The sequence below is a fragment of the Panulirus ornatus genome, chromosome 36, assembly GCF_036320965.1.
Source record: "Panulirus ornatus isolate Po-2019 chromosome 36, ASM3632096v1, whole genome shotgun sequence".
Taxonomy (NCBI): domain Eukaryota; kingdom Metazoa; phylum Arthropoda; class Malacostraca; order Decapoda; family Palinuridae; genus Panulirus; species Panulirus ornatus.
Window position 1 is genome coordinate 16,268,291 of NC_092259.1, and position 16,498 is coordinate 16,284,788.

The 16,498-nt window shown below is 42.0% G+C and overlaps 1 protein-coding gene across 3 annotated transcripts in view; it reads left to right on the forward strand.

The window, feature by feature from the left end:
* Positions 1-16,498, forward strand: part of LOC139760411 (solute carrier family 23 member 2-like) — a 107,831-nt gene that overhangs the window by 65,583 nt on the left and 25,750 nt on the right. For all 3 annotated transcript variants that reach the window (XR_011715336.1, XM_071683579.1, XM_071683581.1), the window contains exon 5: positions 2,632-2,758. Coding sequence is in view for 2 of the 3 variants with exons in the window: in XM_071683579.1 (XP_071539680.1) it covers positions 2,632-2,758 (127 nt within the window). In the remaining variant the exon portion in view is untranslated. The remainder of the gene's footprint in view (positions 1-2,631; positions 2,759-16,498) is intronic.

Below are 16,498 nucleotides of genomic sequence, written 5' to 3' on the forward strand. Positions count from 1 at the left end.
AGGTCTGGTGGTGATAAGTGTGATGTGTGGCAGAATGTGGTGGTGATAATGAGTGTGGTGTGTGGCAGGTTTGGTGACAATATCTGTGGTGTGTGGTAGGTATGATGGTGACAATAACAGTGTGATGTGTGGTAGTGACAATAACTGTGATGTGTGGCAGGTATGGTGGTAACATGGTGTGTGGCAGGTGTGGTGGTGACAATAAGTGTGGTATGAGGCAAGTGTAGTGATGACAGTAACAGCGTGGTGTGTGGTAGGTGTGTTGATGATGATAACTAATATGTAGTAGGTATGGTGGTGGTGATTACTCTGATGTGCCATGGTGATAATAACTTTGGTGTATGGCAGGTGTGGTGGTGATTGTGACATGTGGCAGGTGTGGTAATGATAGCAGTGTGATATGTGAGAGGTATGCTGGTGTTAATAACAGTGTGACATGTAGCTGGTGCGGTGGTCATGGTAACAATGTGGTGTATGACAGGTGTGTTAGTGATAATAAGTGTGATATGTGGCAGGTGTGGTGATGGTAATAACTGATGTGTGGCAGGTATAGTGGTGATAATAATGTGATGTGTGGTGGTGATAATAGTAATTTGCTGTGTGGCAGATGTGGTGGTGACAATAGCAGTGGTGTATGGCAGATGTGGTGGTGACGATAACAGTGTGGTGTCTTGCAGGTGCGATGGTGACATTAACAATGTGATGTGTGGCAGGTATGGTTTTGATATTAACAGTGTGATGTGTGCCACGAGTGGTGGTGATGATGACACCATTTGTTGGTGATGATAACTGTGTGATATGTTCCAGATGTGGTGGTGACAATAACAGTGTGGTGTGTGGCAGGCGTGGTGGTGACAATAGCAAGGTGGTGTGTGGTTGGTGTGGTGGTGATAATGGCAGTGCGGTGTGTGGCAGGTGTGGTGGTGATGATAACAGTGTTTTGTTTGGCAGGTGTGGTGTTGATTTTAACATTTTGGTGTGTGATAGGTGTTAGTGGTGATAATAACAGTGTGATGTGTGGCAGATGTGGTGGTGATAATAACAGTGTGATGTGTGGCAGATGTGGTGGTGATGATGATAACAGTGTGATGTGTGGCAGATGTGGTGTTGATAATAATAGTGTGATGTGTGGCAGATGTGGTAGTGATAATAACAGGGTGATGTGTGGCAGATGTGGTGGTGATAATAACAGTGATGTGTGGCAGATGTGGTGGTGATAATAACAGTATGATGTGTGGCAGATGTGGTGATGATAAGAGTATGATGTGTGGCAGATGTGGTGGTGATAATAACTGATGTGTGGCAGATGTGGTGGTGATAATAACTGATGTGTGGCAGATGTGGTGGTGATAATAACTGTGATGTGTGGCAGATGTGGTGGTGATAATAACAGTATGATGTATGGCAGATGTGGTGATGATAACAGTGATGTGTGGTGGTGATGATAACAGTGTGATGTGTGGCAGATGTGGTGTTGATAATAATAGTGTGATGTGTGGCAGATGTGGTAGTGATAATAACAGTATGATGTGTGGCAGATGTGGTAGTGATAATAACAGTGTGATGTGTGGCAGGTGTGGTGGTGATAATAACAGTATGATGTGTGGCAGATGTGGTGGTGATAATAACAGTATGTGTGGCAGATGTGGTGATGATAACAGTGATGTGTGGCAGATGTGGTGGTGATGATAACAGTATGATGTGTGGCAGATGTGGTAGTGATAATAACAGTGTGATGTGTGGCAGGTGTGGTGGTGATAATAACAGTATGATGTGTGGCAGATGTGGTGGTGATGATAACAGTATGATGTGTGGCAGATGTGGTGGTGATAATAACAGTATGATGTGTGGTAGTGATAATAACAGTATGATGTGTGGCAGATTTGGTAGTGATAATAACAGTATGATGTGTGGCAGGTGTGGTGGTGATAACAACAGTATGATGTGTGGCAGATGTGGTGGTGATAATAACAGTATGTGTGGCAGGTGTGGTGGTGATAATAACAGTATGATGTGTGGCAGGTGTGGTGGTGATAACAGTATGATGTGTGGCAGGTGTGGTGGTGATAATAACAGTATGATGTGTGGCAGATGTGATGGTGATAATAACAGTATGATGTGTGGCAGGTGTGGTGGTGTTAGTAACAGTATGATGTGTGGCAGGTGTGGTGGTGATGATAACAGTATGATGTGTGGCAGATGTGGTGGTGATAATAACAGTATGATGTGTGGCAGGTGTGGTGGTGATAATAACAGTATGATGTGTGGCAGATTTGGTGGTGATAATAACAGTATGATGTGTGGCAGATGTGGTGGTGATAATAACAGTATGATGTGTGGCAGATGTGATGGTGATAATAACAGTATGATGTGTGGCAGATGTGGTGGTGATAATAACAGTATGATGTGTGGCAGGTGTGGTGGTGATAATAACAGTATGATGTGTGGCAGATGTGGTGGTGATAATAACAGTATGATGTGTGGCAGGTGTGGTGGTGATAATAACAGTATGATGTGTGGCAGATTTGGTGGTGATAATAACAGTATGATGTGTGGCAGGTGTGGTGGTGATAATAACAGTATGATGTGTGGCAGATTTGGTGGTGATAATAACAGTATGATGTGTGGCAGGTATGATGGGCCTGTTAATGCGCTGGATCACGCCCCTGACGGTGGTGCCGACGGTGACGCTTGTGGGGCTCTCCTTGTTCGACGTCGCGTCCAGGCAGGCCTCGGGACACTGGGGCGTCTGTCTCCTGTAAGTACCAACTCTCTCTCTCTCTCTCTCTCTCTCTCTCTCTCTCTCTCTCTCTCTCTCTCTCTCTCTCCCCCCCCATATATTTGATGTACACTATTTCCAACCATACCCTGAGAATCGAACCCTGGGGTCCATCTGTGCAACAGGAGGACAGATTATCCATAGGATTGGACCGTAACCTAGGGATTAGGCTGCCTGACTGCCACAATAATGAGCCAGGGTTTCACGCTCCGACTGTTATAAGTTGCACTTTGAGTGAAGACTTGCCTTTGGCGAGCGAGGCTGCGTCACTGTGAGTGCTGCTGTCTCATCAAAGAGCATCTCACTCTGCTGCAGGGGCATTAAGGGGGAAAGCGAGGGTTGGAGTATCTTGGGTACAATGGGACTTTTACTGCTCTCTCTCTCTCTCTCTCTCTCTCTCTCTCTCTCTCTCTCTCTCTCTCTCTCTCTCTCTCTCTATATATATATATATATATATATATATATATATATATATATATATATATGTATATATATAGTAGGGCAAATCATGCAACAAATGGGAGTGTTTACGCCATCAAATGCAAGGCATGTAAAGATATTTGTATACAGGCCAGACTGTAACAGAGAGGTGTTATTGGCACCGTCGTTCATGACACAGTGATGACCATGGCACCGTCGTTCATGACACAGTGATGACCACGGCACCGTCGTTCATGACACAGGGATGACCATGGCACCGTCGTTCATGACAGGGATAATCACAAAAATGTCATGAAAATGATCACCCCAAAAATCTTGAAATCCCGTTATTCTATACCACTTTGCTGATTATGCCACACGCAACGACATTGAATCTGTCTTGATTGCTAATACTAAGAAATTTGATTTGTGCCCAGGGAATTTTAAAGCCCATCCTAGCACTAATCAAATCATTATGAGAGAATTGACCAAACGAAAAAAAAAAAAGTTGTTTAAGACACACGCAGCTTCCCAGGTCAACCCTCTCCACGCGACCCCTTTACATCGGTTACGGCCAAACATAGTAAACAGTATTGAGATTTAAATAACTTTGTTAAATACTGGCCCTGATGAGGTGCATTGTTTCCACGAAACATGTCGTGCCACATGTTTAGAAAAATGACGTTAGATAGTATTGTATGAACTACTGAAGGGCTGTTGGAGGTTTGTATGTTCTATGAAGGTGCGCGTTCATATGCACCTTATTCGTATATATATATATATATATATATATATATATATATATATATATATATATATATATATATATATATATATATGTGTGTGTGTGTGTGTGTACATATATGTTATACTTGATCGACGTTTTCCGCGTTAGCGAGTTAGCGCCAGTGGACAGACAAAAAAAGGCCACATCCTGTCACGCTCATTCACTAACTCTCATATGTAATGCACCGAAACCAGAGCACCCTATCCACATCCAGGCCCCACAGGCCTTTTCACAGTTTTTCCCGGAAGCTTCACATTCCCTGGTTCAGTCCATCCACTCATATACACGTATATATACATACGCGCACATATGTACACACACATAGATATTTTTATTTTAGAATTATGCTTAGTCGCTGTCTCCCGCGTTAACGAGGTAGCGCAAGGAAACAGACGAAGGAATGGCCCAACACACCCATATATATATATATATATATATATATATATATATATATATATATATATATATATATATATATATATATATATATATCGCTACCTCGCAAACGCGGGAGACAGCGACAAAGCAAAATAAATATAGATAAGATAGATAAAATGTATATATATATATATATATATATATATATATATATATATATATATATATATATATATTCGCCATTTCCCGCATTAGCGAGGTAGCGTTAAGAACAGAGGACTAGGCCTTTGAGGGAAATACCCTCACCTGGCCCAATTCTCTGTTCCTTCTTTTGGAAAATAAAAAAAAAAAAAAAACGAGAGGGGAGGATATCCAGCCCCCCGCCTTCTACGACATGCAGGGAATACATGGGAATTATTCTTTCTCCCCTATCTTCAGGAATAATAGGGGAGAAAGAATACTTCCCACGTATTCCCTGCGTGTCGTAGAAGGCGACTAAAAGGGGAGGGAGCGGGTGGCTGGAAATCCTCCCCTTTCTTGTTTTTTTTTTTTTAATTTTCCAAAAGAAGCAACAGAGAAGGGGGTCAGGTGAGGATATTCCCTCTAAGGCCCAGTTCTCTGTTCTTAACGCTACCTCGCTAACGCGGGAAATGGCAAATAGTAAAAAAAAAAAAAAGAAATATATATATATATATATATATATATATATATATATATATATATATATATATATATATATAATATATATATATATATATATATATATATATATATATATATATATATATACACACACATACATATACATACCTATACATTTCAACGTATACATATACATACATACATCACACATGTACATATTCACATTTGCTATCTTCATCCATTCTTGTCGCCACCCCGCCATACATGAAAAAGAAAAAAGCAACCCCCCTCCCCCGCGAGGTAGCGCTAGGAAAAGACAACAAAGGCCACATTCGTTCACATTCAGTCTCTAGCTGTCATGTATAATGCACCAAAACCACAGCTCCCTTTCCAATTGCAGGCCCTACAAAACTATTCATAGTTTACCCTAGGCGCTTCACATACCCTTCACATTGACAGCACGTCGACCCCGGTATACCATGTCGTTCCAATTTACTCTATTCCTTGCACACCTTTCACCCACCTGCATGTTCAGGCCCCGATCACTCAAAATCTTTTTCACTCCAATTTGGTCTCCCACTTATCCTCTGACACCTTTGTCAATCTTTCCTCAATTATTCTCTCCATTTGACCAAACCATTTCAATGCACCCTCTTCTGCTCTCTCAGCCACACTCTTTTTATCACCACACATCTCTCTTACCCTTTCATTACTTAATCAAACCACCTCACACCACGTATTGTCCTCAAACATTTCATTTCCAACACATTCACCCTCCTCCGCACAACCCAAAGCCCACGCCTCGCCACCATATATATATATATATATATTTCTGCTCTCCGAGATAACGTTCTCGCCTTCCACACATTCTTCAACCCTTCCAGAACCTTCGCCTCCTCTCTCACCCTGTGACTTACTTCCTTCTTCCATAGTTTCATCCGCTGCTGAATCGACTTCCAGATATCTAAAACACTTCACTTCCTCCAGTTTTTCTCCATTTAAACTCACCTTCCAATTAAATTGTTCCTCAACCCTCCTGTTATTCACGTTTACTCTCAGCGTTCTTCTTTCACACACCATACCAAACTCAGTCACCAACTTCTGCAGTTTCTCACCCAAATCAGCCACTAGTGCTGTATCATCAGCGAACATCAATTGACTCACTTCCCAAGCCCACTCATCCACAACAGACTGTATACTTGAACCTCTCTCCAAAACTCTTGCATTCACCTCCATGACAACGCCATCCATAAACAAATTAATGAACAATGGAGACATCACGCACCCCTGCCGCAAACCAACATTCACTGAGAACCAATCACTCTCCTCTCTCCCTGCTCGTACACATGGCTTACATCCTTGATAAAAACTTTTCACATCTTCTAGCAACTCACCTCCCACATTATATACTCTTAATACCTTCCACAAAGCATCTCTACTAACTCTATCCTATGCCTTTCCAGATCCATAAATGCTACATACAATTCCATGCTTCTCTACATATTTCTCACATTTTTCAAAGCAAACACCTGATCCACACATGTATCACTTCTTAAACCACACTGCCCTTCCCAATCTGATGTTCCGTACATGCCTTTCAATAAATACCCTCCCATATAATTTTCCAGGAATACTCAACAAACTTATACCTCTGTAATTTGAACACTCACCTTTATCCCCTTTGCCTTTGTACAATGGCACTATGCCATTCCACTGCAATACCATCTAAACCCGCCTCCCTGCCAGCTTTCATCTTCCGCAAGGCTTTCACTACCTCTTTTCAGTTTACCAAACCATTTTCCCTAACCTTCTCACTTCGCACACCTCCTCAACCAAAACACCCTATATCTGCCTCTCTATCATCAAATACATTCAACAAACCTTCAAAATACTCACTTCACCACTACTTCTTATAATCTTTCCATTTGCCCCCTTAACCGATGTTCTTGTTTTTAGGACTTTATTTACCTCATTCCAAAACATCTTTTTATTCTCCCTAAAATTTAATGATACTCTCTCACCCCAACGCTCATTTGCCCTCGTTTTCACCTCTTGCACTTTTCTCTTGACCTCCTCCCTCTTTCTTTTATACATCTACCAGTCACTCACACTACTTTCCAGCAAAAATCGCCCAAATTGCCTCTTATTTCTTCGTCCCACCACTCACTACCCTATTTAATCTGCCCACCTCCCACCTTTCTCATGTCACAAGCATCTTTCGCGCAAGCAATACATCCCATTCCTCCTCCACTCCCCTTACGTCAGTTGCTCTCACCTTTTTCCATTCTGTACTCAGTCTCTCCTGGTACTTCCTCACACGAGCCTCCTTTCCAAGCTCACATACTCTCACCACTCTCTTCACCCAAACTTTCTCTTTTCTGAAAACCTCTTCAAATCTTGACCTTCACCTCCACAAGATTATGATCATATATATATATATATATATATATATATATATATATATATATATATATATATATATATATATATATATATATATGTGTGTGTGTGTGTGTGTGTGTGTGTGTGTGTGTGGCGGGTGGCTGGAAACCCTCTCCTCCAGTTTTTGCTTTTCTAAAAGAGGGAACACAGAAGGTGACCAAGTGAGTATTTTCTCTGTTCTTAACGCTGCCTCGCTAACGCGCGAAATGGCGAATATATATATATATATATATATATATATATATATATATATATATATATATATATATATATATATATATATATTGCTTTGCTTTGTCGCTGTCTCCTGCGTTAGCGAGGTAGCGCAAGGAAACAGACGAAAGAATGGCCCAACCCACCCACATACACATGTATATACATACACGTCCACCGGAGGTGTGCGAAGTGAGAAGGTTAGGGAAAATGGTTTGGTAAAGAGAATAGAGGTAGTGAAAGCCTTGCGGAAGATGTATACATATATATATACACACACAGACCTATACATATATACGCATATACATAATTCATACTGTCTGCCTTTATTCATTCCCATCGCCACCTCGCCACACATGAAATAACAACCCCCTCCCCCCTCATGTGTGCGAGGTAGCGCTAGGAAAAGAAAACAAAGGCCCCATTCGTTCACACTCAGCTGTCATGTAATAATGCACCGAAACCACAGCTCCCTTTCCACATCCAGGCCCCACAGAACTTTCCATGGTTTACCCCAGACGCTTCACATGCGGTATACCACATCGTTCCAATTCACTCTATTCCTTGCACGCCTTTCACCCTCCTGCATGTTCAGGCCCCGATCACTCAAAATCTTTTTCACTCCATCTTTCCACCTACAATTTGGTCTCCCAATTCTCCTCGTTCCCTCCACCTCTGACACATATATCCTCTTGGTCAATATTTCCTCACTCATTTTCTCCATGTGACCAAACCAATTTAAAACACCCTATTCTGCTCTCTCAACTACACTCTTTTTATTTCCACACATCTCTCTTACCCTATTATCACTTACTCGATCAAACCACCTCACACCACATATTGTCCTCAAACATCTCATTTCCAGCACATCCACCCTCCTGCGCACATATCCATAGCCCACGCCTGGCAACCATACAGCATTGTTGGAACCACTATTCCTTCAAACATACCCATTTTTGCGTTCCGAGATAATGTTCTCGACTTCCACACATTCCTCAAGGCTCCCAGAATTTTCGCCCCCTCCCCCACCCTATGATTCGCTTCCGCTTCCATGGTTCCATCCGCTGCCAAATCCAATCCCAGATATCTAAAACACTTCACTTCCTCCAGTTTTTCTCCATTCAAACTTACCTCCCAATTGACTTAACCCTCAACCCTACTGTACCTAATAACCTTGCTCTTATTCACATTTACTCTCAGCTTTCTTCTTTCACACACTTTACCAAACTCAGTCACCAGCTTCTGCAGTTTTCACATGAATCAGCTGTATCATCAGCGAACAATAACTGACTCACTTCCCAAGCTCTCTCATCCACAAGAGACTTCATACTTGCCCCTCTTTCCAAAACTCTTGCATTCACCTCCCTAACAACCCCATCCATAAACAAATTAAACAACCATGGAGACATCACACACCCCTGCCCCAAACCTACATTCACTGAGAACCAATCACTTTCCTCTCTTCCTACATCCTCGATAAAAACTTTTCACTGCTTCTAACAACTTGCCTCCCACACCATATACCTTCCACAGAGTATCTCTATCAACTCTATCATATACCTTCCCCAGATCCATAAATGCTACCTACAAATCCATTTGCTTTTCTAAGTATTTCTCACATACAAACACCTAATCCACACATCCTCTACCACTTCTGAAACCACACTGCTCTTCCCCAATCTGATATACCAGGAATACTCAACAAACTCTGTAATTTGAGCACTCACCTTTGTCCCCTTTGCCTTTCTACAATGGCACTATGCAAGCATTCCGCCAATCCTCAGGCACATCACCATGAATCATACATACATTAAATAACCTTACCAACCAATCAACAACACAGTCACCCCCTTTTTTATAAATTCCACTGCATTACCATCCAAACCCGCTGCCTTGCCGGCTTTCGTCTTCCGCAAAGCTTTTACTACCTCTTCTCTGTGTACCAAATCATTTTCCCTAACCCTCTCACTTCGCACACCACCTCGACCAAAACACCCTATATCTGCCACTCTATCATCAAACACATTCAACAAACCTTCAAAATACTCACTCCATCTCCTTCTCACATCACCACTACTTGTTATCACCTCCCCATTAGCCCCCTTCACTGAAGTTCCCATTTGTTCCCTTGTCTTACGCACTTTATTTACCTCATTCCAAAACATCTTTTTATTCTCCCTAGAATTTAATGATACTCTCTCACCCCAACTCTCATTTGCCCTTTTTTTCTCCTCTTGCACCTTTCTCTTGACCTCTTGCCTCTTTCTTTTATACATCTCCCACTCGTTTGCATTATTTCCCTGCAAACATCGTCCAAATGCCTCTCTCTTCTCTTTCACTAATAATCTTACTTCTTCATCCCACCACTCACTACCCTTTCTAATCTGCCCACCTCTCACGCTTCTCATGCCACAAGCATCTTTTGCACAAGCCATCACTGCTTCCCTAAATGCATCCCATTCCTTCCCCACTCCCCTTACATCCTTTGTTCTCACCTTTTTCCATTCTGTACTCAGTCTTTCCTGGTACTTCCTCACACAAATCTCCTTCCCAAGCTCACTTACTCTCACCACTCTCTTCACCCCAACATTCTCTCTTCTTTTCTGAAAACCTCTACAAATCTTCACCTTCGCCTCCACAAGATAATGATCCCTCCAGTTGCACCTCTCAGCACATTAACATCCTAAAGTCTCTATTTCGCGCGCCTATCAATTAATACGTAATCCAATAACGCTCTCTGGTCATCTCTCCTACGTATACCTATGTATATCTCTCTTTTTAAACCAGGTATTCCTAATCACCAGTCCTTTTTCAGCACATAAATCTACAAGCTCTTCACCATTTCCATTTACAACACTGAACACCCCATGTATACCCATTATTCCCTCAACTGCCACATTACTCGCCTTTGCATTCAAATCACCCATCACTATAACCCGGTCTCGTGCATCAAAACCACTAACACACTCATTCAGCTGCTTCCAAAACACTTGCCTCTCATGATCTTTCTTCTCATGCCCAGTTGCATATGCACCAATAATCACCCACCTCTCTCCATCAGCTTTCAGTTTTATCCATATCAATGTAGAGTTTACTTTCTTACACTCTATCACATACTCCCAGCACTCCTGTTTCAGTAGTGCTACTCCTTCCCTTTCTCTTGTCCTCTCACTAACCCCTGACTTTACTCCCAAGACATTCCCTTTACCCTTGAGCTTCGTTTCACACAGAGCCAAAACATCCAGGTTCCTTTCCTCAAACATACTACCTATCTCTCCTTTTTTCTCATCTTCGTTACATCCACACACATTTAGACACCCCAATCTGAGCGTTCGAGGAGGATGAGCACTCCCCGCGTTACTCCTTCTGTTTCCCATTTTAGAAAGTTAAAATACAAGGAGGGGAGGGTTTCTAGCCCCCCGCTCCCGTCCCCTTTAGTCGCTTTCTACGACACGTGAGGAATGCGTGGGAAGTATTCTTTCTCCCCTATCCCCAGGGATATATATATATATATATATATATATATATATATATATATATATATATATATATATATATATATATATATATATATATATGCAGGAGTAAAGTCAGGGTTTGGTGAGAGGATAAGTGCAAAGGAAGGAGTAGCACTACTGAAACAAGAATTGTGGGAGTATGTGATAGAGTGTATGGAAATAAACTCTAGATTGATATAGGTAAAACTGAAAGTGGATGGAGAGAGATGGGTGATTATTGGGGCCTATGCACCTGGGCATGAGAAGAAAGATCATGAGAGGCAAGTGTTTTGGGAGCAGCTGAGTGAGAGTGTTAGTAGTTTTGATGCACGAGACCGGTTATGGTGATGGGCGATTTAAATGCAAAGGTGAGTAATGTGGCAGTTGAGGGAATAATTGGTGTCCATGTGGTGTTCAGTGTTGTATAAGGAAATGGTGAGGAGCTTGTAGATTTGTGTGCTGAAAAAGGACTTGTGATTGGGAATACGTGATTTAAAACGAGAGATTATGTTTAATTAATAGGTACGTGAAAGAGAGACTTTTGGATGTTAATGTGCTGAGAGGTGCAACTGGAAGGATGTCTGATCATGATCTTTTGGAGGCGAAGATGAAGATTTGTAGAGGCTTTCAGCAAATAAGAGAGAATGTTGGGGTGAAGAGAGTGGTGAAAGTAAGTGAGCTTGGGAAGGAGACTTGTGTGAGGAAGATCTCGGAGAAACTGAGTGCAGGACGTAATGGGAGTAGGGCAGGAATGGGATGCATTTTGGGAAGCAGTGATGGCTTGCGCAAAAGATGCTTGTGGCATGAGACGCGTGGGAGGTGGGCAGATTAGAGAGGGTAGTGAGTGGTGGAATGAAGTAAAATTATTAGTGGAAGAGAAGAGAGTGGCATTTGAACGATTTTTGCAGGGAAATAGTGCAAATGACTGGGGGATGTATAAAAGAAAGAGGCAGGAGGTCAAGAGAAAGGTGCAAGAGGGCAAATGAGAGTTGGGGTGAGAGAGTCGCATCAAATTTTAGGGAGAATAAAGAGATTTTTGGAAGGAGGTAGATAAAGTGTGTAAGACAAGACAATGGGAACATCGGTGAAGGGGGCTAATGGGGAGGTAATAACAAGTAGAAGGAAAATAGTGCAGTATTGTGAGTATTTTGAAGGGTTGTTGAATGTGTTAGATAATAGAGTGGCAAATATAGGTTGTTTTGGTTGAGATGGTGTGAGAACGGTTTGGTAAACAGAGAAGAGGCAGTGAAAACTTTGTGAAAGATGAAAGCCGGGAAGGCGATGGGTTTGGATGGTATTGCAGTGTTGTTGACTGGTTGGTGTATGTATGGCTCATGGTGAAGTGCCTGAGGATTAGCGGAATGCATGTATAGGTGCCATTGTACAAAGGCAAAGGGGATAAAGGTGATTGTTCAAATTACAGAGGTATAAGTTTGTTGAGTATTCCTGGGAAATATTATGGGAGGGTATTGATTGAAAGGATTGGGGAAGAGCAGTGTGGATCAGGTGTTTGCTGTGAAGAATGTATGTGAGAAATAGAAAAACAAATGGAGAAGGCATTTGATAGAGTTGATAGAGATGCTCTATGGAAGGTATTGAGTATATGTGGGTGGGCTGGGCCATTCTTTCGTGTTTCCTTGCGCTACCTCGCTAACGCGGGAGACAGCGACAAAGTATAAGATAATGAATAAATGATAAAATATATATTCCTATGAGTCCACGGGGAAATGAAATAAGATAAGTTCCCAAGTGCACTTTCGTGTAATAATCACATCATCAGGGGAGACACAAGAGAGAAATATAACAGTCAGTTGATATACAACGAAGAGACTTAGCAAGGACTCTTCGTAGTATATCAACTGACTTATATTTCTCTTTTGTGTCTCCCCTGATGATATGATTATTACGCGAAAGTGCACTTAGGAACTTATCATGTTTCATTTTCCTTGTGGACCCATAGGAATATACTTGATCACGCGCAAAATTGTGATCCTTTCCAATATATATATATATATATATATATATATATATATATATATATATATATATATATATATATATATATATAAAGCAGATGGATTTTTATGTAGCATCTATGGATCTGGAGAAGGCATATGATGGAGAAGGCATATGATAGGGTTGATGGAGATGCTTTGTAGAAGGTTTTACGAGTGTGGGAGGTAAGTTGTTTGAAGCAATGAAAAGTTTTTACCAACAGTTGGAAGAGAGGAGAGTGAGTGGTTCCCAGAGAGTATCGGTTTCCGGCAGGGTTGTGTGATGTCGCCATGATTGTTTAATTTGTTTATTGATATGTATTGATATGTATGTGTACATGGGCGTTTATGTATATAAATGTGTATATGAGTGGATGGGCCATTCTTCATCTGTTCCCTGGTGCTACTTTGCTGACGCGGGAAACAACGGTTAAATATAGTATATATATATATATATATATATTTTTTTTTTTTTTTTTTTTTTTTTTTTTTATACCTTGTCGCTGTCTCCCGCGTTTGCGAGGTAGCGCAAGGAAACAGACGAAAGAAATGGCCCAACCCCCCCCATACACATGTATATACATACGTCCACACACGCAAATATACATACCTACACAGCTTTCCATGGTTTACCCCAGACGCTTCACATGCCTTGATTCAATCCACTGACAGCACGTCAACCCCGGTATACCACATCGCTCCAATTCACTCTATTCCTTGCCCTCCTTTCACCCTCCTGCATGTTCAGGCCCCGATCACACAAAATCTTTTTCACTCCATCCTTCCACCTCCAATTTGGTCTCCCTCTTCTCCTTGTTCCCTCCACCTCCGACACATATATCCTCTTGGTCAATCTTTCCTCACTCATCCTCTCCATGTGCCCAAACCATTTCAAAACACCCTCTTCTGCTCTCTCAACCACGCTCTTTTTATTTCCACACATCTCTCTTACCCTTACGTTACTCACTCGATCAAACCACATTGTCCTCAAACATCTCATTTCCAGCACATCCATCCTCCTGCGCACAACTCTATCCATAGCCCACGCCTCGCAACCATACAACATTGTTGGAACCACTATTCCTTCAAACATACCCATTTTTGCTTTCCGAGATAATGTTCTCGACTTCCACACATTTTTCAAGGCCCCCAGGATTTTCGCCCCCTCCCCCACCCTATGAACCACTTCCGCTTCCATGGTTCCATCCGCTGCCAGATCCACTCCCAGATATCTAAAACACTTCACTTCCTCCAGTTTTTCTCCATTCAAACTCACCTCCCAATTGACTTGACCCTCAACCCTACTGTACCTAATAACCTTGCTCTTATTCACATTTACTCTTAACTTTCTTCTTCCACACACTTTTCCAAACTCAGTCACCAGCTTCTGCAGTTTCTCACATGAATCAGCCACCAGCGCTGTGTCATCAGCGAACAACAACTGACTCACTTCCCAAGCTCTCTCATCCCCAACAGACTTCATACTTGCCCCTCTTTCCAAAACTCTTGCATTTACCTCCCTAACAACCCCATCCATAAACAAATTAAACAACCATGGAGACATCACACACCCCTGCCGCAAACCTACATTCACTGAGAACCAATCACTTTCCTCTCTTCCTACACGTACACATGCCTTACATCCTCGATAAAAACTTTTCACTGCTTCTAACAACTTTCCTCCCACACCATATATTCTTAATACCTTCCACAGAGCATCTCTATCAACTCTATCATATGCCTTCTCCAGATCCATAAATGCTACATACAAATCCATTTGCTTTTCTAAGTATTTCTCACATACATTCTTCAAAGCAAACACCTGATCCACACATCCTCTACCACTTCTGAAACCACACTGCTCTTCCCCAATCTGATGCTCTGTACATGCCTTCACCCTCTCAATCAATACCCTCCCATATAATTTACCAGGAATACTCAACAAACTTATACCTCTGTAATTTGAGCACTCACTCTTATCCCCTTTGCCTTTGTACAATGGCACTATGCACGCATTCCGCCAATCCTCAGGCACCTCACCATGAGTCATACATACATTAAATAACCTTACCAACCAGTCAACAATACAGTCACCCCCTTTTTTAATAAACTCCACTGCAATACCATCCAAACCTGCTGCCTTGCCGGCTTTCATCTTCCGCAGAGCTTTCACTACCTCTTCTCTGTTTACCAAATCATTTTCCCTAACCCTCTCACTTTGCACACCACCTCGACCAAAACACCCTATATCTGCCACTCTATCATCAAACACATTCAACAAACCTTCGAAATACTCACTCCATCTCCTTCTCACATCACCACTACTTGTTATCACCTCCCCATTTGCGCCCTTCACTGAAGTTCCCATTTGCTCCCTTGTCTTACGCACTTTATTTACCTCCTTCCAGAACATCTTTTTATTCTCCCTAAAATTTAATGATACTCTCTCACCCCAGCTCTCATTTGCCCTTTTTTTCACCTCTTGCACCTTTCTCTTGACCTCCTGTCTCTTTCTTTTATACATCTCCCACTCAATTGCATTTTTTCCCTGCAAAAATCGTCCAAATGCCTCTCTCTTCTCTTTCACTAATACTCTTACTTCTTCATCCCACCACTCACTACCCTTTCTAATCAACCCACCTCCCACTCTTCTCATGCCACAAGCATCTTTTGCGCAATCCATCACTGATTCCCTAAATACATCCCATTCCTCCCCCACTCCCCTTACTTCCATTGTTCTCACCTTTTTCCATTCTGTACTCAGTCTCTCCTGGTACTTCCTCACACAGGTCTCCTTCTCAAGCTCACTTACTCTCACCACCCTCTTCACCCCAACATTCACTCTTCTTTTCTGAAAACCCATACAAATCTTCACCTTAGCCTCCACAAGATAATGATCAGACATCCCTCCAGTTGCACCTCTCAGCACATTAACATCCAAAAGTCTCTCTTTCGCACGCCTGTCAATTAACACGTAATCCAATAACGCTCTCTGGCCATCTCTCCTACTTACATAAGTATACTTATGTATATCTCGCTTTTTAAACCAGGTATTCCCAATCACCAGTCCTTTTTCAGCACATAAATCTACAAGCTCTTCACCATTTCCATTTACAACACTGAACACCCCATGTATACCAATTATTCCCTCAACTGCCACATTACTCACCTTTGCATTCAAATCACCCATCACTATAACCCGGTCTCGTGCATCAAAACCACTAACACACTCATTCAGCTGCTCCCAAAACACTTGCCTCTCTTGATCTTTCTTCTCATGCCCAGGTGCATAAGCACCAATAATCACCCACCTCTCTCCATCAACTTTCAGTTTTACCCATATTAA